General features: G+C 42.7%; 1 protein-coding gene across 1 annotated transcript in view; it reads right to left on the bottom strand.

Moving 5' to 3' along the window:
• Positions 1-23,029, bottom strand: part of BICD2 (BICD cargo adaptor 2) — a 219,943-nt gene that overhangs the window by 88,554 nt on the left and 108,360 nt on the right. Inside the window, 2 exon segments of the mRNA XM_030208392.1 lie at positions 13,101-13,207; positions 13,210-13,312. Of these exon segments, the coding sequence (XP_030064252.1) occupies positions 13,101-13,207; positions 13,210-13,312 (210 nt within the window).

Here is a 23,029-nt window from a genome sequence, read left to right as displayed (position 1 = left end):
CCCTTCGGCCCTCCTTCCCTCCCTGTGTCCCGCCCACGTTTGAAGTAACTTCCGCGAGGGCGGGACACAAGGAGGGAAGGAGGGCCGAAGGGAGGTGTTCTGCTGCCTGCGGCGCTGCTTTCAAGGAGGTGAGACTGCGATTTCAATGCAGGGGGCCCGGCCCGGTGGCGGACGGAGGGGGGAGCGGCGGCGGTGGCGACCTCGGGGGGGGGGGGTGGAGGGAGGAGCGGCGGCAGCAACCTCGGGGGGCGGGGCCCCGGGCCCAGCCCAGTCTCTCGGCGGCCCTGAGTGTGCGAGCCTAACTGATGTCAGTTACGCGCATGATAGTATTCTATAACCTGCTCATGCCCTTGACCTGCCCATACCCCTCCTATGATCACACCTATTAGAAGTCCCATGCAACAGATTTTGCATGCGTAACCTCTATAATACAGAGTAAGGCAGTTGCACACCTAACTAATAATTGATGCCAATTCGGCCATTTATGGACTATTGCTTGTTAACACCAATTAGTTCATTACTAAATTAACATGCAACTGATCTTATTCTATAACTTGCACATGCAAATTTGCACACTAAGTGTAAATTTCAGCACCCGACTTTATAGAATTTAGTGGTGCATGTATTTAAACTGTAAACCACCTGAAATTAGTAGTTAGGTGGATTAGAAGTGTAAGAAATGAAATTGCAATACTATGCTCAGGGAACAAACAAAGAGTGGTGGTGGAGTGGAGAGGGTAATTTTATAACTGGATGTCTAAGTGAGAAGTTCAAAAAGGCACCTATTTTAAAAAGCAAACACTGGCGCCTTTCTAAAGTGGTATTCCAGAACCAGCCCCAATAGCATGTAAATACCCGTGCACAAATTCCCCTCAAAAGGTGTAAATGTGTGTGTACTCTACGAATGTTCCTGTGTATTTCATAAAATATGTATGGACACGCATCTTGTCCCCATCTATACATCTGCACTTGGCCCCTCGGCTACATGGTAAGCTGTGTTGTAAAAAGCATTAGCATCATATCTATGTTATTTGCCTCCGCTAGTTCTATACTATGTCTTGCACCCAGGCTCAAAAGGTAGTACGCCCTGTGCGCCCACTTTTTACTATGTGCGCGGTTGTGCATTTTAAGATCTATTTTCTATATGTAAATCAAGCTTTATACAATGACTTCCATTATGCTGCTGGAGCCATGCAAGAGAAGTCAAGTTATCCACATGACTAGAATGGGTTGCTGAAAGGAATTGTTTAGCACTAAAATCAAGCAATCTAATAAAATGAGAACATGAAAACCTATAAAATGTTCAGTCTGCTATTTTCTTTCCCTAATGTCCAGTTCAAGCTGACACACAATAAGCCGGTGGTGCTGCTCCCCTAGGATATACTGTACTAAAACAGAGCAGTACACTGTGAATGAGATACTTTGACTGCAATTAGAAAGCTTGCTTCCATGCATCCTCTGTGGTACGGCAAAAGTATTCTTTAACAGTTTCAGCAGTAACTTGGGGTTTATTTTATTTATTTAGATTTTGTTCACACCTTTTTCAGTAGTAGCTCAAGGTGAGTTACATTCAGGTACACTGGATATGTCTCTGTTCCAGGAGGGCTCACAACCTAAGTTTATACCTGAGGCAATGGAGGGTTAAGTGACCTGCCCAAGATCACAAGGAGCAGCAGTGGGATTTGAACCGGCCACCTCTGGATTATAAAACCTGTGCTCTAACCACTAGGCCACTCCTCAACATTCCATGTTGAATCTCCAATATTTATTTAGATTTTGCTCACACGTTTTTCAGTAGTAGCTGAAGGTGAGTTACATTCAGGTACTCTGGATATTTCCCTGTCCCATGAGGGCTCACAATCTAAGTTTGTACCTGAGGCAGTGGAGGGTTAAGTGACTTGCCCAAGATCACAAGGAGCAGCAGTGGGATTTGAACCGGCCACCTCTGGATTGCAAGACCGGTGCTCTAACCACTAGGCCACTCCTCCGATATGCAACTGGCGGTAATCAGCGTTCTGCTGACCATTGCTGGCACTAAACCCAGAAATTCAATCCTGGGTTTAAGCAGCCAGCTAACACATAGCAGAATCAGGTAACTAACTTTTTTGAGGTCCTATTTATGCGTTTAACCTGGCCGGTTATGTTCTGAGTATTTATTTATTTTATTTATTACATTTGTATCCCACATTTTCCCACCTAATTGCAGACTCAATGTGACTTACATAGTACCAAGTATTGATTCTGTCCCCCCCAGAATGCCCTCAAAATAGCCAGTTTTAAGTTCAGTGCTAACCAGTTATTTTTTAGTAGCGCTAACCAGTGAAGTTCTGCGGAAAATGACCAGTTAGCCCCAAATGGACAATTTAACCAGCCAGAAGCCATTTCTGGCTGATTAAATTACATTGAATATTGACCCCTGGTGTTCTAGAGCACAGCCATGAAGTGCAGATGGAATTACACATACTGGAGACCTACTTTATACTAATACATCTCATACATATTCATAGCGGTAATCCTGAAAACCTGACTGGTTAGCTGCACCTCCAGAAGAAGATCGAGCCTCTGGACTATTACCAGAAAATCTCTTTCAAAGGCAACATATCCTCATGTAAATTATCTTATGAATTACAATTGTGAAACAAAAAACAAATACATTAAAAAACTGCCTCAAATCCACATTATGGGTAACAAGCAACACTGGCTGAAAAACAAACAAACGTTAATAACTAAAAATAGAAGGTCTAAATGCAGATACTTAACTTTAGAACCCAAAATTAACTAACTGTCCCCACTACGTGAATTTCAGCTAACATTACCTTGTAGTTCAACGTTTGATACAACAGACTTATCAGACAGAAAATTCTTCAAATGACTCTGATCTAAGATGGTGTACCTGTACCAACTGTTCCCATATGTAACCAAGGTGTAGACTTATGCTCTTCATTCAGAGCCAGGGTTTTAAGAGCCGACGGAAAATAGTGATTCTCATGGAGTGCTACTGCCATTACAGTATGCATTCTTAGACATATTTCTCTTTACAGACAAGAGGTTGGGGGCAAAGAGTTGCCTTTTTGCTAATACATCCTGGAAATTAACTGACAGCCTCCCCCAGATAATTACATCAAGAGAATGGCCCCTAGTGTTAATCATGTAAAAATAAAGGATGATGAGTTGGACCCTGCAGGCATTGCAGAACTACATCTGAAAGAATAGCCTGTGGTTTCTCCAGCATTTTCTCTGCACATAATAGCACAGAAGAGATGATTGATAGGGCAGAACAAAGCACCTTCCTTGTGAGGCAACCTTGGAAAGTAGCTGCCGTCTGAAGCAGGGGGGGGGGGGGGGTTCACCTCTGTGCTTTTTCTGCTTCTCAAGATTAATTCAATAACAGCAGCGTTGGTATTTAAATATTTAATATAAAACTGACTTCACCACCAATAGTAGCAAGTTGTCTTAATGTCAATACCCCAAGATACTGTTATTTACACAAGGCAATGCCTGCATATCACTAGTAGAGCTCTCCCTCTCATATTATGAAGCGTCTCATCTTATAATACTATTGTCTCTTCAAATCCACTCTCATTTTGCTGCCTTCATTAAAATACTGCTTCTAAGAGTTTCTTGTATTGTGAGTTTGTACTATCTTACCTATTAGATTTCAGGATTTTAGAACAGTGGAGGAGTGGCCTAGTGGTTAGGGTGGTGGACTTTGGTCCTGGGGAACTGAGTTTGATTCCCGCTTCAGGCACAGGCAGTTCCTTGTGACTCTGGGCAAGTCACTTAACCCTCCGTTGCCCCATGTAAGCTGCATTGAGCCTGCCATGAGTGGGAAAGCGCAGGGTACAAATGTAATAAAATAAAATAAATTTCTGCATTAAAAAAAAAGATACCATATGAATTAAAATTGCACTGAATCTTGGCTGGGTAGAATATGGGGTTATGTGCATTTCTTATGAGCCCTTTGCTTTGCATTGTACATGGGAAGAAAATAAGGATATATCTTTGGTTCTTCTGTTTCTAGTTAGTGTGGCAATTCTTCTAAGAGATGTAAAATCCTGCTAGAGGTAAGATGAAAGAAAGCAACTATGAGCAATTGCTACCCCGATAGCATCCACAGACTGCTGGATTTGCTGAGACAGCTAATTGCTGCAATTAAGTATATCTGTAAGTGGTAGCCACCCTACCAACCTGTCTGAACAGGCATGAGCAAACTGCTAAGTTCATCTCCTCACTCTTAGGCACACCAGGTTACTGCAGTTCATTTTGCTAATTATAAAACCTACTGACCATTACAGAATATAAACCCAGCACTTTCAAAAGGTCTTCATCTGGACACAGCTTCTGTTGGTTTCCAACAGGATGTGCTGATTACACAGCAGAAGAATGTATTGCTCTGGGTGGGTGTTCAATGCCCTTCATGACATCCTCAAACTTGGAAGTTTCTATTTTCTCAATGACGAGAAAAACAAAACAGTTCTCCTTTTCCAGCCAACTTCTGATACTGAGTAGGTGGATGAGTCAATGTGATCCCCAATGCACATATGACTTATGAGTATCCACTTACCATAAGCAAAGTAAGAGTATAGGAAGGTGGAATCAACTTCCTGAGCCCCTACGCCAAGCCCCCTCCCTACCCATCTTCAAATCCTTGCTCAAAGCCCACCTCTTCAATGTTGCCTTCGGCACCTAACCTTTATACCTTGCAGGAAATCTATACTGCCCCAATTTGACTGCCCCTACTTGACTGACTGTACATTTGTCCATTAGATTGTAAGCTCTTTGAGCAGGGACTGTCCTTCTATGTTACATTGTACAGCGCTGTGTAACCCTAGTAGCGCTTTAGATATGTTAAATAGTAGTAGTAGTAGTATTTACATTTGCTTTTGTGGGCTTTTTTTTTTAAGCTTTTAGTGTGTGCTTACATGAAATAGCACAAATTGAAATGAAGAAAAACAATACCTGTTAATCTTAAATACAGCTGCCAGATTGCTCACTCCTGTCCTGAAACCACTACACTGACTCCCAATTTCTTTCTGAATCCTTTTTTTTTTTCCTTGGTATTCCTGCTTACTTAGCAAATCTTCTTGTTCCTCCTCACTTGAGTCACCCTCAGAGCTCAAAATACATGAATCAACTAACTTTGCCTTCTCCGTTGTCCGGTTGGTTGGGTTGCAATTCGGACCCTGCCTTTAGCTGCGAGTGTCTTTGCTTGAAATGAACTCCCACCCTCCCTTAGGGACATGGAACTTGGCCCACTGAAACCGTTCTGAACCTTCTCAAAGCCTTCTGTACTTCCACCCCCTTCCTTACAAAAAGAAAAGCAACTTTGAAATATCAAGAATAAACTAAACTATTTCATTTTAGCATGATTTATTTTGGTTGGGATTTGGTGTTTTTTTTTAATTTTTTTATTGGTTTTAGTGAAATGTATATAGTACATAACAATAACCAAAAAAAGACTACTTATGGAAATACAAATAGAGTAAGCTGTACCAAGGTATTATACAGGTTTAGTTATAATTATATTTTCAAAACATATATTTATTATCATTTATGTAGTTTCATAGGTATTGGATGCAAGATAGGAAGCCCCTACATCTTGCCCCATCCTTGACCATCTTTAAATCTAGATTGAAAGCCCACCTCTTTAACATTGCTTTTGACTCATAACCACTTGTATCCACTTGCCTCCACCTACCCTCCTCTCCTCTTTCCTCTACACATTAATTGATTTGTTTGCTTTATTTTTTGTCTACTAGATTGTAAGCTCTTTGAGCAGGGACTGTCTTTCTTCTATGGTGGTGGGAGGCAGGGCTGGTGGTTGGGAGGCGGGGATAGTGCTGGGCAGACTTGTACGGTCTGTGCCCTGAAAATGACAGTTACAAATCAAGGTAAGATATACACAAAAAGTAGCACATATGAGTTTATCTTGTTGGGCAGACTGGATGGACCGTGCAGGTCTTTTTCTGCCGTCATCTACTATGTTACTGTGTTATGTTTGTGCAGCGCTGCGTAAGCTTTGTAGCGCTATAGAAATGCTAAATAGTAGTAGTAGTAGTAATATAATATTTGTTTTAATTATTGATCCTGTGAAAGTGGTAGAAGCCAGCTCAAGCTTGTGATCAATTAAAACAGATTGCCACCAAAAATGTTCATTTAACACTGAAGATGTTTTCCAATTGGTTAGCATGATTTATTTTGTTTGGGATTTGGTGTTTTAACAGTTAGTTACTCACAGCCCCCAAATCCAAGCTCAAGGTAAGTTACAGTCAGCTACATGGGGCTTACAGTCTAAGTTGTATTCAGACAATGATGCCAAAATTATCCAAATTCTGGCTGCCCTGGTTCTCAACTACTACTTTAACTACTAGCCTGCTGTCTCTTAGCACATACTTAGTGCATGCTGAATGAAATAAGGCGCACTAAAATGAATCTCACAAAATGCACACGACTAATTCAAAGTCATCAGTCTTTATGCTTACTCCTGACATTGCCAAATTCATAGATGAAGTGACAGATGTTGCTGTAATTCGTCTGCTCCTGTATCGGGGGCAAAGCCTGTTCTGCATCTTTTTGCTGTTGCACCACTGGAATCAAGACACGCATGTTCCTGCAGGAGGCACACACTGGTGCTAAAGTTTTTGCAATTTTCATTAAGAGGAAGCTAAAAGACACAAGCTATTACTAATTACATGGCGTAAAAAATTAAAACAAAACAAAAAAAGAACCTTTGAATGCCATAAAGGATCAGACCAAAATGTCCATCAAGTCCAGTACCCTGTTTCCAATAGTGGACAATGCAGATAACCAGTACCCAGCAGGATCCCAAAGAGCAGATATTATGGGTGGCTCAGACTAAGTAAACCTAACTGGGGTGATTTTCTGTCCTCCTACCAGTAGGTGTCAATGTGTTCTACCTAGTTGGTTTGGCCACTACTATTCAATTTATGATTACTGCTTTCTCTTGGTAGCTATCTTGCTCTTGACTGAATATATACACATATCAAATTCGCCTGGCTTCCTTGCTACAGCTTGGTCTTGGGTCTAGTGATGCCTTGTGCTATTTCATTCCTTGCTGCAATTCTACTGTGTTCCTCATCTTGATTTTGGCTGTCACATTTTCCTCAGTTCTGAGCCAAGTTCCCTGCTGTCAATCAGCCTTGCTCCTGTGTTGGGAGGTCTCGGTCAGAGTGTTCTGTTTCTGTCTTCTTACCAGTTTCTTTTATGTATCCAGCACCCCATCCTAGGGCTCAAGCCAAAAGGGAAGGGAGCTACTACAGGAAAAGCTCATGCTTCTACCTTCCTAGGCCCATAATTGCTTAGTATAATTCACTTGACCTGCAACCTTGGCCTTCGTACTGTCTTTGGGTCCCTTCTACTAATGAGATCAGTCACAAATCTATTTCTGGTTACTTATGCCCAGGGCATTTTTTGAGGGGGTACTTGGGGCTACTGAGTACCGGCACCTTTTCTACTTGTCTGCTAAAATTGACCCATGGATCCCAAGTTTTTTATAACTCATCTTTATTAACATAAAGTTCAATAACAGGACACAAGTCATGAAAAAAGAAAAATTACAAGTACGAAATTGGCCCGTCTTTTCTTATACAAGTACCAAGATTTCAACATTTTCAACATTTTCTCCCCCCCCCTCCCATTTCTACCCCATCCTCCCCCCTCCCCATCTTCATCTTCAGGAATTTAAGATTCTGCTGCGGGCTACTGAAGTCAATGTGTCCCAAAAGGGTGCCCAGGCTGTACAAAAAAGGTCTCCCTTAGTCCCTGCCAAGTCTGCAATCCCACTGCGTTCGAATGAGCACATATAAATCATGAATGAACGCCATTGGGCTATATTGGGGGTGTCCGATGTCATCCAGTGCTGTAAGATTGTTTTTTTCCCCATCAATAGAGATCTATGTAAGAAGGCACGCAAGCCTGGCTTAGATTGTCCTTGTATAGTATAGTCTCCAAATAATTGAGTGGGAGTATGTCGCCATCTCACCTGCCACATAGACGAGACGTGTGACGCCAAGGCTATCCAGAATTGTTGAATAACAGGGCAAGACCAGAACATGTGACCTAAATGGGCATTTTCTTTCCCACATTTGCGACAGCAATCTGATTCACACAAAGTGGCCCGGAATGCTCTCCTGGGAGAGATGTGCAGGCGAAAAATAAACTTGTACTGAATTTCCCACCAGCTTACATTTTCAGTCAATTTATATGTTCCAGCCAAGATAGTCTTAATGATCTCCGGGGTTATTTGTGTAGACAATTCCACTGTCCACTGCTGTGCCACCCGGTCGAAATCCGAAGAGTGCAGATGGTCTCTCAAGTGCGCATGAAAGTATTTCAAGGGGATCCGTAGTCGTGCGTCAAGTCCAAACATTAAATTAAAGCATTCATACACTTCCATGGATAAGTCTTTCTTGGGCAAAGAGTGCACGTAGTGTTGGAGTTGTAAAAATGCAAATGTATCTTGCCTGTGTAAATGAAACTCTCTACTGATTTCAGGAAGCAGTTTAATCTCGCCCTTATCTGTTAGCACCTGATGCAGAAAGGAAATTCCCTTGGCCTCCCATTCAAGGAATGTTCTAGAGGTGTCTCCCACTGGGAACTCCGGGTTGCCCCGTAGCGATAGCAAGGGAGAGGTCGATTTGTTAAGACTAAAAAACTTACATAACCATCTCCAAGCCTGTCGTAATGGACAAAGCACTGGGCCCGCCATTCCCAAACTCGAGGATGGTCTCTGACCCTGATGTAGCCAATTTGAAAAATGTAGGGAACCCAACCAGCTAGTCTCTGCCGTTGCGAGGGAGAAGTGGTCAGTGGATCTAAACCAGTCCGATATGTGGCGCATGTTACTTGCCACAGAGAACAAGCGAAGATCCAACAATCCCAGTCCCCCCTTAACTCTTGGGAGGATGGCTCTGTTTATGGTCATGCGCGCCCGTTTCCCCTGCCACAAAAATAAGTTTAACTTTGCCTTCAACCATTTTTCATCCCTAGCGGTCAGAAACATAGGCAAGGTTTGGAAAGCATATATCCACACAGGGAATAGGACCATGTTATAGAGTGCTACTCTGCCCATCAATGAGACTGGAAGGTCCTGCCAACCCTGGAGGGACCGGGCCACCCGCCTCTTCAGGTGTACCATATTTCGTGAATATAATGAGTGCAAATCCACAGGAATCCTTACCCCCAAGTAAGTCACCTCCTCCTGTGCCCACTGTAAGGGTTGGATCCCAAGTTTTAATGATAGAGCTCAGGATCTATATACCAATTCTGTCTTGTAATAGATTCTGTGACTGGTTGCAGGGGGCCTGGCTATTATGGAGTGGGTCCCTCAGTGATCACCCCACTCCTGAAGGGTTGCCTAGCATTCGAGTACCGGCACCTCTTTTGCTAGAAAACAAAAAGCACACTGCTTATGCCCAGGAATAAGCACTGGCTTTCCAAGTCTACTTGGCCATTAATAGTTTATGGACCTTTCCTCCAGGAACTTGTCTAAAACCTTTCAAAACCTAGCTATGTTAACTCTTATCAAACCTTCTTACCACAAAAATCCAGAGCTTAATTATGCACTGAATGAAAAAAAACAAAACAAACCAATTCCCACCTCTTTTTAGAACCTTTCAAATTTTCATCTTGACAACCCCGGCAGTGTACCTTTACTTGCAAACTAGTTCTTCAAGATGGAGTCAGCCCAGATGTTTTTATTTTAATGCTGGATCTTATACAGAAACAACTGTGACTCAGCCAATAGAGAGCAGAGAAAAAAAAAAGACACAACAGAAGAAAACAACATTAAAACACACCCATTATGTAAGTTTCAAACCATGTCAACAGCTGGCCTTCAATTTAGATTTTAAAAGAACAGGGCAAGTAAACAAGAATTCTAAAATGAGAGAGCGAGAGAGAAAGAGTGCGAGAGAGAGTGCGAGAGAGAGAGAGAAGGGAGGAAGAAGAGCAAAATATGTTCTCATGTTTTCCTGATGTTTCCCATTTGTAAAGCATTGCCATGCAAACTTCCATTCAGTTAATACGTTGGGCTAATCTTTTTCTCAGTTGTCCAACAGGATACACAACTACACCAGTGCATGACTGCCAATTGCAGAAGTGTTTCTACTTTTCTACTGAGAGGAAAAAATGATGTAACCTCTCGGTTTTCCCCTTTCCTCGCTGTATTGATGATGATTGCATTTGCATGCTGTATCTCTGAGTGAAAGCTAACATGATGCAAAATTAACTCCAAGTAGCATTGAAACAGGGTGTAATGAAAAGGATGACCGTGGCCGGTCCTCTATGGCCACTGCCCGACCAGATAAAGCTGTGCAAGGCTGGTCACAATTAGTGTTTCTGACTACTGTGTTTTCTACCAAAATGTTTCAAGTGCAATAAAACTGGTTCTTACAAAAAAAAAATAAAAAAATCTGTTCAGTGAAGAACTGGCAGTTTTAATAGTTTGTTTGTTTTTTTTTAAGCTGCATTATGCTCTCTGAGTGCAAGACAAGTCTTTTGGTTCAAAATTTTCATTCCATAGCTCCAAGGATATACGTATGCTATTGTTAGGTTTGCTGACAGACCATATGCCAAGGTAGAGAAGAACGGTCCATCACACTCACTGTATTTTATTTGTTTAAATGAAGTTTTACTCATGCCTATTTATCAATAAAAGCATTCTAGGTGGCATACAAGTAGAACCAACAGAAACACGCACTCAAAACAAATAGAAATAAGCACGGCTTATGTGTGGGGAAATCTTGCCTGACCAATTTACTTCAATTCTTTGAAGGAGTAAACAAACATGTGGACAAAGGGGAGCCGGTTGATATTGTGTATCTGGATTTTCAAAAGGCATTTGACAAGGTACATCATGAAAGGCTACAGAGGAAATTGGAGGGTCATGGGATAGGAGGAAATGTCCTATTGTGGATTAAAAACTGGTTGAAGGATAGGAAACAGAGAGTGGGGTTAAATGGGCAGTATTCACAATGGAGAAAGGTAGTTAGTGGGGTTCCTCAGGGGTCTGTGCTAGGACCGCTGCTTTTTAATATATTTATAAATGATTTAGAGATGGGAGTAACTAGCGAGGTAATTAAATTTGCTGATGACACAAAGTTATTCAAAGTTGTTAACTCGCGACAGGATTGTGAAAAATTACAGAAGGACCTTACGAGACTGGGAGGCTAAATGGCAGATGACGTTTAATGTGAGCAAGTGCAAGGTGATGCATATGGGGAAAAAAGAACCCGAATTATAGCTACGTCATGCAAGGTTCCACGTTAGGAGTTACGGACCAAGAAAGGGATCTGGGTGTCGTCGTCGTCGATAATACACTGAAACCTTCTGCTCAGTGTGCTGCTGCGGCTAGGAAAGCGAATAGAATGTTGGGGATTATTAGGAAAGGTATGGAAAACAGGTGTGAGGATGCTATAATGCCGTTGTATCGCTCCATGGTGTGACCGCACCTTGAGTATTGTGTTCAATTCTCACCGCATCTCAAGAAAGATATAGTAGAATTGAAAAAGGTGCAGCGAAGGGCGACTAAAATGATAGCGGGGATGGGACGACTTCCCTATGAAGAAAGACTAAGGAGGCTAGGGCTTTTCAGCTTGGAGAAGAGACGGCTGAGGGGAGACATGATAGAGGTATATAAAATAATGAGTGTAATGGAACAGGTGGATGTGAAGCGTCTGTTCACGCTTTCCAAAAATACTAGGACTAGGGGGCATGCGATGAAACTACAGTGTAGTAAATTTAAAACAAATCGGAGAAAATATTTCTTCACTCAACGCATAATTAAACTCTGGAATTTGTTGCCGGAGAACGTGGTGAAGGCAGTTAGCTTAGCAGAGTTTAAAACGGGGTTAGACAGTTTCCTATAGGACAAGTCCATAAACCACTACTAAATGGACTTGGGGAAAAATCCACAATTCCAGGAATAACATGTATAGAATGTTTGTACGTTTGGGAAGCTTGCCAGGTGCCCTTGGCCTGGATTGGCCGCTGTCGTGGACAGGATGCTGGGCTCGATGGACCCTTGGTCTTTCCCAGTGTGGCATTACTTATGTACAACTAAAGCAAACACATCTGTATATTTACGTACAGATATGTGTTCGCCTTACCACTAACCAAAACACTTACCATTTCACTCCCTCAGTATTGCTCAAGTACACAGCCAACTTGCCACCCACCTCCCCCCTACCATGAACTCTTTCAGCTTGGCAATACCACTCCTGCTGACTGGGCCAGACTGACAGTGATCTGGGCCCCCAGGCAGAAAGGGTCATTGGGTCCCCAGGCAGAAAAGGTCATTGGGCCCCCCCACCATCCCCCTTTGTTTCCAGCACCCCACTTGCATACTACAGCCCCCCAGGCCTACCTTGAAGAACCCTGGTGGTCTAGCGACCGCTTTGAGGTGGGGCAGAAAAGGACCCCATTCCTTCCTGCCGCTACTGCTTCTTCTTAATGGTAGGAAGGAGTGGGGTCATTTCCTGCCCCACTCCTTCCTGCCACTACTGCTTCTTCTTAATGGCTGCTGAGACTTCCTGCAGTAGTCTTGCGGGTCTCAGTAGTCTCGTAAAACTACCACAGGAATTCTCGGCAGCCATTTTGAAGATGCTGTGGTGCTGGACAGAGCAGCACAGTGGGCAGGAAAGAGTGGGGTTCTTTCCTGTCCCCCTCCCTGAAGAGGCCACTAGACCACCAGAGCCCTTCAAAGTAGGCCCAGTGAGAAGAGCCCTAGTGTGCAGAGGGGGAGGCACTGGGCCCCTCAGGTACTGCCCAGCTACCCATATGGTCATTCTGCCCCTACCTGCTGATGACTAATCATTGGAACATGATGACTGCTAGATGCCATTGTAAGGAAGAACAGCTATCGCATGGTGCTGGAAGATAACGGGAACATAGGTACTTCAAGGCTACTTCTTCTGCTTGCAATTCCTATCTAGTATTACTTGCTGAGTGCAAGCACTAATACTGCCTTGTTAGGGGATTAGGGTTGACAGCTATTGGAAACACATTACTATTTAGCTTTCTAGAGGCACAAGTCTGGGCAGCAGAAGAACTTCTTGCTCATGCATCTATCGTCCCCTTACCTCTCTCAGTTCTTGCGCTACAGAATTCAAGCGTTCGTTCTCAGACAAAGTGTTGGTAAGGACGTTCCGTGACTGTTTCAGCTCTGTCTGCAGTTCCAGCACCTTTTCATGTAGTACTCTTCCTTGGTGGCAGACTCTTGAATCAGGGTCTCCTCTCGGCTCTCCCCATCAGCTGCAACTTTCTTGTGGTTGGTATGAGCCTGTCCGAAAGCCTAAAACATTACAAATAGAACTTGCTTTAAAAAAGGCTGGAATCACTACAAGCAGTAGCTATAAATAAACACAGGCAGCTGTACTTCCCTTCCCCTTCATATCAACCCAGCCAAGAACAATGACCTGTTATTACTTTGACTTTCTCAAGTACATTTGTTAGGAAGTGACCAGGTGGCATAAAATCCGGAAATGGCAAATTGAACAGAATTGCAAAAATTCATATTCATCTGGAATTTTCCGGGATTTATTAAATTCAGATTTTCTAAAACAGGATAGATATTAGTGTTCTCCCCAGAAATTTTTGCAATCTGGGTAGCAGGAAGGAGAAGCTAGGTGGGGGCAGGGGAGTACTGGTATGCCCATCAAACGGTCTTAGGGAGAACACTGGATACCTGTGTGGGGGGGGGGGGGGGGGGGGAAGAGGGTGGAAAAAGTTACACTAAGTTATGGATATGTGCAGAATACAAATTTATGGTTCGTTTTTTAAATTTGGCAGTCCTCCCAATTTTAAGACCTTTTTATGGCATCTTTTCAAACATTTTTTTTTACAATGAATTAAAAAGCTTTAAAGCACGATATCAACTTATTGCACTCTAAATTGTAGGTTAACACACACTAAATCAATTTAGCATGCACTAAATTTAAGGCCAAATGTGTGCTAAAGAATGTACAATCCTAATGTCTTTGGCTAAATGGTTTTGATGTTAAAAATTAAAAAACAAACACAACTGACCTTCCAGGAACCAAAAAACAAACATGAATGGCCCTTCTGAGATTTCAACCCATCCCCCCCCCCCCCCCCCCAATAAACTCAAGATAATCCCAAGCACCTTCCCACATGAAACCACGATGAGCTTTCCAATCCCAAACCAAAAATCTCCCCAAAGATCAGACCAACAAGGCCATCTGCCCTCCTTGGAGGCTGGGTGGAGTTTGGGGCTGAAGACCCACTGTTACAGAAGCACCAACTTCTCAGTTTGTGAAAACACATCCAGGAGGGAGATAAGGTAGAGTCAAAAAAACAGTGAGTGAATTAAAAAAATGTATGGGATTGTATGTTATTTTGTGCTTCGGTAACTATGGCCAAAGCCAAACAGACTTCTATGGTCTTTGTCCCGCAAATGGCAAAACAGAGGTGAAGCTTCGGCAACTGCACCGTTATAGATCACGTGGAGGGGCATAATCGAAAGGGACGGCCAAGTTTTGCTGAGGATGGACTCGCAAAACGTCCTGGTGGAGGGGCGGGGAAACCCGTATTATCGAAACAAGATGGACATGCACCTTTCATTTCCATAATACGGTCGGGGACGCCCAAATCCTGAAATTTAGGTCATCCTTAGAGATGGTCGTCCCTAGACTTGGTCGTTTCTGATTTTCAGCGATAATGGAAACCAAGGACGCCCATCTCAGAAACGACCAAATGCAAGTCTTTTGGTCGTGGGAGGAGCCAGTATTTGTAGTGCACTGGTCCCCCTTGCATGCCAGGACATCAACTGGACACCCTAGGGGGCACTGCAGCGGACTTCAGAAATTGCTCCCAGGTACATAGCTCCCTTACCTTGTGCGCTGAGCCCCCCAAATCCCCCACAAAACCCACTACCACAACTGTACACCACTACCATAGCCCTTACAGTTGAAGGGGGCACCTAGATGTGGATACAGTGAGTTTGTGGTGGGTTTTGGAGGGCTCACATTTACCACCACAAGTGCAACAGGTGGGGGGGGGGGGGGGGCTGGGTATGCCTGCCTGAAGTACACTGCACCCACTAAAATTGCTCCAGGGACCTGCATACTTCTGTAATGGACCTGAGTATGACATTTGAGGCTGGCAAAAAATACTATTAAAGATCTTTTTTGAGGGTGGGAGGGGGTTAGTGACCACTGGGGGAATAAGGGGAGATCACCCTGATTCTTTCTGGTGGTCATCTGGTCAGTTCGGGCACCTTTTTGTGCCTTGGTCGTTAAAAAAACAGGACTAGGTAAAGTCGTCCAAATGCTCATCAGGGACGCCCTTTTTTTTCCATTATGGGTCGAGGACTCCATGTGTTAGGCACGCCCAAGTCCCGCCTTCGCTACGCCTCCAACAGGCCCCCGTGAACTTTGGTCATCCCCACAATGGAGACGGCCAAAATTGGCTTTCGATTATACCGATTTGGGCAACCCTGTGAGAAGGATGCCCATATTCAAATTTGTGTAGAAAGATGGGTGTCCTTCTCTTATGAAAATGAGCCTGTTTGTCACTTGTGAGTGAGAGTGCTGTGAAGCTCAGGGGAGAGGGAAAGACATCTTGACTGGTAAATTGAATACTGTCAGTAAGAGTTGATATATGGTTATAACCAAAGACTCCATCATGTTTACTGCCTATATGTTGGCATGGTAGAGACTTGACAACCAGCGATTAAGCATGCTCTGGCCATATAGCATGGTTTTGAGAGAGAGACAGAGATTTTACTGAATTAATCCATTATGATTAAAAAAAAAAAACAACAACACATTATGCTTCACAATGTACTCAGACTATTCTGTTTAGTTGTACTAAAACTTCAGATCTTTCTTTCTTCAGAACAAGAAAATCCACCAACCATTACCATTATCTGCCAGTTTCCTGAGGCAGCTCAAAGGTAGATTTTGTGGTAAGAATTAGAAGATTCTGTGGTACATTTGCATAAAAACTTGCATATTTAAAGAACAAATTTGTATTTCACTTTATATAAAGTCATTTTCTTGCACTTATTACATGCCCAATTTGGTTCTTGTTTTTGAGAGTAGAAAGGGAGAAGACTGTGATTAATGCTGTGAAAGAAGGTAGGAGATGGAGAAGGGAGATTTGAAGTAAACAGAGAGAGAGCAGAATTGAGGAGAGGAGGGAGAAAGAAGGTATCCAGGATGAGGAGAGGAAAGGAGATGCAAGACTTGTGTACACTCCTTCCAAAACTGATTCCTTCTCTCTGTCATTTACTTAGGTACCTCCTGCCACTCACTCTCTTCCATCCACTGATTCTGTCACCCACTCTTGCCCCACTCCTTCTCCAATTCCCTTATTTGTACCTTCTCAAACCAACCCCCCCTGCCCCATTCCTTCTCCAATTCCCTTATTTGCACCTTCTCAAACCAACCCCCCCCCCCCCCCCCATTAAGGTCAGAACTTTCTTTCTGTCAGTTTAAAGTTCTACTGAAAATATATTATTTTTCGTCAGCTTCTAATATTTCCCCCTCCTAGTGCTCCAGCTTGAGGCTCCAATCTCGACAAATGAAAATAACCACTGTTTCTATGGTTAGAAACCCTTTGTACAAATAGTCTTGTCTGAATGTTATTCTGTCCTATGATGTAACAGCGTTCTTTTCTATCATGATGTTATTGCTGTAAACCGCTGTGTATCAAGCTAGAAATGGCCGTGTATCAAGTGGAAAACAAACATGTACTACACTGCCTGCCATGCTACACTGAGGGGATTCCTCCCTTGCATTTATTAAAAAGAAAGCATAGAAAATTATATGACATTGGGACAAAGATAAAAGAAAGAAAATCTAAAAAGAAACAGAGAGAAGCTGAAACTATGAGCAATCTAAAGGCAGCTGCTGTTTTATCACTCAATGAATAGTTAAGCTCTGGAACTCGTTGCCAGAAGATGTGGTAACAGCGGTTAGCGTATCTGGGTTTAAAAAAGGTTTGGACAACTTCCTGAAGAAAAAGTCCATAGTCTGCTGAGACAGACATGGGGAAGCCACTTTTTGCCCTGGAATTGGTAGCATGGAATATCGCTACTATTTGGGTTTGTGCTAGGTACCTCAATAGAAATCAAACAAAATAAAACATGGAAAAGAAAATAAGATGATACCTTTTTTTATTGGACATAACTTAATACATTTCTTGATTAGCTTTCGAAGGTTGCCCTTCTTCCTCAGATCAGAAATAAGCAAATGTGGTAGCAGATAGTATATATGAGAGAAACATCAAAGCATTACTTTGACAGTCTGACAGAGTGGGAGGGTGAGGGTATGCATGGGGACATCAAAGCATTTCATTGATATTCTAACAGAATGGGTGTTGGTAGGTGAAAGGAGGGTAATAAACAGAGAAATACAGCTTTATGTTTTATAATGAGTTAGAAAACCCAGATCCTTATTAAGTCCTGTTTGTTGGGTGTCAAAATATTCAATCATTCTTATTTCAAAGGTCTTACGTTCCTGTATTGTTTTAAAATTACCTTTCAGTATTCTTACTGTGAAATCACTGGTGCAGTGTTCTGGTCTTGTAAAGTGTTGGCCAGCTGCAAACTATGCCAAAACATTTCACAAGACCCCACAGTCATTCACAAAGGAAAAATATTCAATATAAAGGACTATTTTACATGCTCATCTTCCAATGTGGTATATATCATTCAGTGTAAGATATGTAACGAAGGATGCTATATTGGAGAAACAGGCCAGATGCTTAAGACAAGATTCAATCTGCACAGACATCACATGAAAATAGCCGGTGCCAGTCAGGCCCCCACCTCTGTGGGCCAACACTTCACAAGACTAGAACACTGCACCAGTGATTTCACAGTAAGAATACTGAAAGGTAATTTTAAAACAATACAGGAACGTAAGACCTTTGAAATAAGAATGATTGAATATTTTGACACCCAACAAACAGGACTCTGTCAGACTGTCAAAGTAATGCTTTGATGTTTCTCTCATATATACTATCTGCTACCACATTTGCTTATTTCCGATCTGAGGAAGAAGGGCAACCTTCGAAAGCTAATCAAGAAATGTATTACCGTATTTTTCGGACTATAAGACGCACCGGACCATAAGATGCACCTAGGTTTTAGAGGAGGGAAATAGGGAAAAAAAATGTTCCTTTTTCCCTCCTCTAAAACCTAGGTGCTCCGGTGCGTCTTGTCCGAGTTCGGGATCACCCTCCCCCCGGCCCTGTCACCATTTCTCCCTACTCACATCACGCGATCTTCCCTGGTGGTCTAGTGACGTCGGGGCAGGAAAGAGCCCCCTCTTTCCTGCCCAGCGCGCTGCTCTCTGTCCTCCTATATGCTGCCTGACGGTCTCGGCGAGATTCAAAATGGCCGCCGAGAATTGAAGTCTCGGCGGCCATTTTGAATCTCGCCGAGACCATCAGGCTGCATACAGGAGGACGGAGAGCTGCGCGCTGGGCAGGAAAGAGGGGGCACTTTCCTGCCCCGACGTCACTAGACCACCAGGGAAGATCGCGTGACGTGAGTAGGGAGAAGTGGTGACAGGGCCGGGGGGAGGGCGATCCCGAACTCGGGGGGAGGGCGGGCGGGCGATCCCGAAATCGGGGGGAGGGCGGGAGGGAGGGAAATCGCTACATTCGGACTATAAGACGCACCCCCCATTTTCCTCCCAAATTTTGGGGGAAAAAAGTGCGTCTTATAGTCCGATAAATACGGTAAGTTATGTCCAATAAAAAAGGTATCATCTTATTTTCTTTTCCATGTTTTATTTTGTTTGATTTCTATTGATAACCTTTAAGAGTGGACTAACACGGCTACCACACATCTCTGCTAGGTACCTGTGAACGGATTGGCCACTGTTGGGAACAGGATACTGAGCTAGACGGACCATTGGTCTGAATCAGGATGGCTATTCTTATGTTCTTAATTTGTTTTAGTTTAATTGCTTACAAAATGGTTGGAAGTATTGCTATGAAAAAGTTTCCACAGCTGTGTTTTGTGAAGCTAAGAAGGAGGACGGATAGTGGCCAATGCCACACTGAAAGCTATGTCAAGGGCAAATCAGTGCACCTCTAGGTTTCTTCTATCCAAACTCAATGTCTGATGAAGATTAGTTTCAAGAAAGCACAAGGGTCAAACAAAGGCTATCGTTCCATCTCTACCTTCCGGAAACTCATTTATTTCTAAAAACTCCCCATTATTTCCAACCCCCCCCCCCCCCCCAGCATCCCTGATTAGCTTTCATTATTTCTGTCTATTAGACGAGAAATATCCAACAATACTGCAATTACCTGCTACAGAGTGACTGACACCTATGATTGAACGTGCTTGCTCCCATCTGGTATTAAAGGTGGTCACTTACTGCTCTTATCCATTCGAACTCAATTTCAGATAAGCAAAATCAGACTAACAGAAGACAAATGCCCACAAAGAAAGCCCTGACTACATTCACTAAGCCCACCCCAGGGAAATTAAAAAGCATCACATTTCAGACAGAAAGGAAAGCACCATCTGTGCAAGCAAGTCTCCAGCGAAGGAGTTTCAGCTGAACACAATCAGATTCAATTCCTAACAATATTTAACATCTTGCAAAAATCCGTAAACCTGGCCTCAAACTTTCATTGTTCAGCATTTTGAATGTTTTCCTCTGTTTTCAAACCTTAAATGCAACACAAGAGACTTGGGTTAAGTAGGTTAAGTATTAAAGTTTAGACAATAGGCCATCCAAAGCCTAGGAAGATGAGCTTAACCCAACGATGAGCACATGTTTAATTCATTCCACAGACTACATAAAATGAGGGGCATAGGAAGATTTCAGCAGGTTAATCGGGGGGGGGGGGGGGGGGGACAGAAAACTGCACGAACTTAATTACTCCTAAAAATTTAGTGTCTGATATTAGGGGGGGCTTATCCAGGTAGAGGCAGCTCCTACCGATATTAAGTGATACTCACTGGGGCAACCACTGGTTTTCAGCAACATTACTCGGATAATTCTACTAAAAATCGTTACTGATTGCCTTGGCGCTATCCAGATACTGTCACAGTGGTTCAGGGGTGGAGCTGGAGGGTTTTTTTTTTTGGTTACATTTGTACCCCGCGCTTTCCCACTCATGGCAGGCTCAATGCGGCTTACATGGGGCAATGGAGGGTTAAATGACTTGCCCAGAGTCACAAGGAGCTGCCTGTGCCTGAAGTGGGAATTGAACTCGGTTCCTCAGTTCCCCAGGACCAAAGTCCACCACCCTAACCACTAGGCCACTCCTCCAGTGCCAGTATCCAGATAACTATCCCTTTCTATTCCACTCAAGATTTTGTAACCGCTATCATACCCCCCCCCCCCCCCGCCTCCTCAGCCTTCTCTTCTCCAAGATGAAGGGTCTGAACCTCTTAAGCCTTTCCTCATATGAGAGGAGTTTCATCCCCTTGATCATTTTTGCCTCCCCCTTTGAGTTATTTGAAAGGTTAAAACAACTATTCCCAACGTAACTATTCTGCCCCACTCATGATTTAAAAAAACTATTATATCCCATCTCAATTGTCTTTCACTATGCTGACGAGCCCTAATCTGTTTCTCTTTCATCATAATTTCTGTTACTCTCCTCTGAGTGGAAGAAAAGCCTAATGGTTAGAACAGCGGGCAGAGAGAACCAGGGGAAGCCAAGTTCAAATCCCACTGCAGCATCTTATGACCTTGGGCAAGTCACTTAACTGTTCACTAACAGATTTAAGCCTTGTAAGGACAGGAAAATACCTAGTGAACTTGAACAAAACTCACTGAGCTACTGCTGAAAAAAGGCACACGCAAAACTGAAAATCTCTTCCCTTCCCCCCTTTCTAGTACCTCTTTTCAGATAGGGTGACCAGAACAGCACACAACACTTAAGATGTAGAACATAAGAACACAATGGACACAGTCTTCCTTCTGTCAGTTCTGTAAGCCCCAGATGGTCATGCCAAACCAAACAATTTAAATGATGATAACAGACAATGACAAACGAGAAGTTTTATTCTAATTAAACTGCCATTAAATGGAAAATCTAATTAGCATCTGAGGCTCCAGGGAATATTTGTTTTGAACTGTGCAAAGAAAATTAGCATATACTGGACCAATAACTTGAAATACTACATCACAATAAGGGGCAGTACCATGCATTCCCACTTTTCCTGCAGCAAGAAAACATAACTAGATGCCAAAATCTGCAACAGGGTAGCCACCCTTGACGGTGTGGATAACATGAGAAGGGACATAGCTAAACTCAAAGAGTGATCCAGAATTTGGCAACTAAGGTTTAATGCTAAAAAATACAGGGTCATGCGTTTGGGCTGGCGTAGGGTTGACAGCAGGTTGGATATTGGTTTTTAGAGCACTGCCTGCAGAAGAAGCCAATTTGGCTAGTGATGGAAGACTCCATAGTGTCACCCACTCTTTTGTCCTATCTGGCAGGGATGAGCACCTATTCTAAGGGAAAGTGATTATGGCTACTGTGACTGCTTTCCAGAGGCTTGAGGAGGAGGGGAGGAAGGGGGAAATGCTGATGGGAATTCTACGTTGGTTATTTGGAATAATCCAAAGATACAGGGTAATCCAGTTCATTGGCCGGTTTGGCAGAGGCAGCAGATATGGCTCTTGGGACAATTATTATGAGAATTTTAAAACCTTTCAAATGCTGCAGGAGGTGTTTGCTCTGCCAGACTCAAAGTGTTTTGCCTGGTTGCAGTTGCAAAGTGCAGTTCAGCACCGATGCTCAAAACTCCGGCACTGTACGGAACAACGCCAGAGTTTACCACTGGAACAACTTCCTCGTGCTCAAAGCTAATAGTATGCAAAAGATATATGCTATTAGCTTTGAGCATTAGGAAGTAAAGTGGGAGGATTGTGCCTGGGCATCCCATACAATCAGGATTTAGGTCAAACTTGAGCACTGAGATGGTAATTGGGTCACTTATTGATAACATCCCCAAACTTCTTTGTGAAGGGAAGAAAGCCCAAAACAATTTGACCTATCTAGTGCTTCTGATTCGGTAGATCATAATATTCTTCTTCGGATATTGGGAGAGCTAAGTGTAACTGGATTCCTAAAATATCGTACCTATAGTGTAAAGATGGATGGTAAACTATCAGACAGAGTAACTCTATCTGTGTCCCACAAGGTTCACCATTACCTCCACTACTCTTTAATGCTTATATGTATTTATTAGGACATGCTCTAGAAAAGTTGGGTATTTCTATAGTTATGCAGATGACATAACAGTGCAGTTTTACTTCATAACCTTCATAATACTTTGGAATCATGGTGAAAATACATAAGCTTAAACTGAATTCAGAAAAACACAATTTCTTTTGATTAGTCACTCTGCAGGTGAAGAGGAAAATAGTGTAAGGATCAATCAGGTTATATATCAATTTTCATCCACTATTAGAGTGTTGGGAGTTTTATTGGATACTAGGTTATCTTTTGAAACTCAGGTAAATACCCTCATTCAAAAAAGGCGTTTTTTATTATGTACTATCTCCGGAGGGTGCGCAAATACTTCGAGCAAGACTACTTTTGTCTTATAGTTCAATCTCTGTTATTTTGTTAGACTGTTGTAACATCATTCATTTGGGGTCTTCTAAATAATTATTGAAAAAGTTACTGTCCATCCAGAATACTACGCTCCGTCTGATAGACTCATTGAAGAGATATCAGTATTACATTATATTTCAGAAAAAGCCACTGGCTTCCAGTATATGCCAGAGTTATGTTTTAAGTTTTGTTTCATTTTTGCCTTATCTTATATGGTTCTTTTTGGATTAGCCCGACAATATTTTATTATTTTATTTTTTCACAAAAATCTAGGAATACTAGAACCATGACTTTTATTTAGCTACCCTTTTTTTTTTAAGACTTTGAAAAGACTAAGGTTATTAGATAATCTTTTTTCATTTCAAGCTGCTTGTCTTGATAAAGAGGTTCAATCTTCTCTACTTTCCGCTACAAATTTATTATCTTTTCGAAAACAAGTTAAAACCTA

Source organism: Microcaecilia unicolor, chromosome 6 (genome assembly GCF_901765095.1).
Source record: "Microcaecilia unicolor chromosome 6, aMicUni1.1, whole genome shotgun sequence".
Lineage (NCBI taxonomy): Eukaryota > Metazoa > Chordata > Amphibia > Gymnophiona > Siphonopidae > Microcaecilia > Microcaecilia unicolor.
The sequence above is the reverse complement of the archived record's forward strand: the minus strand, read 5'-3'. Positions and strand labels throughout refer to the sequence as shown.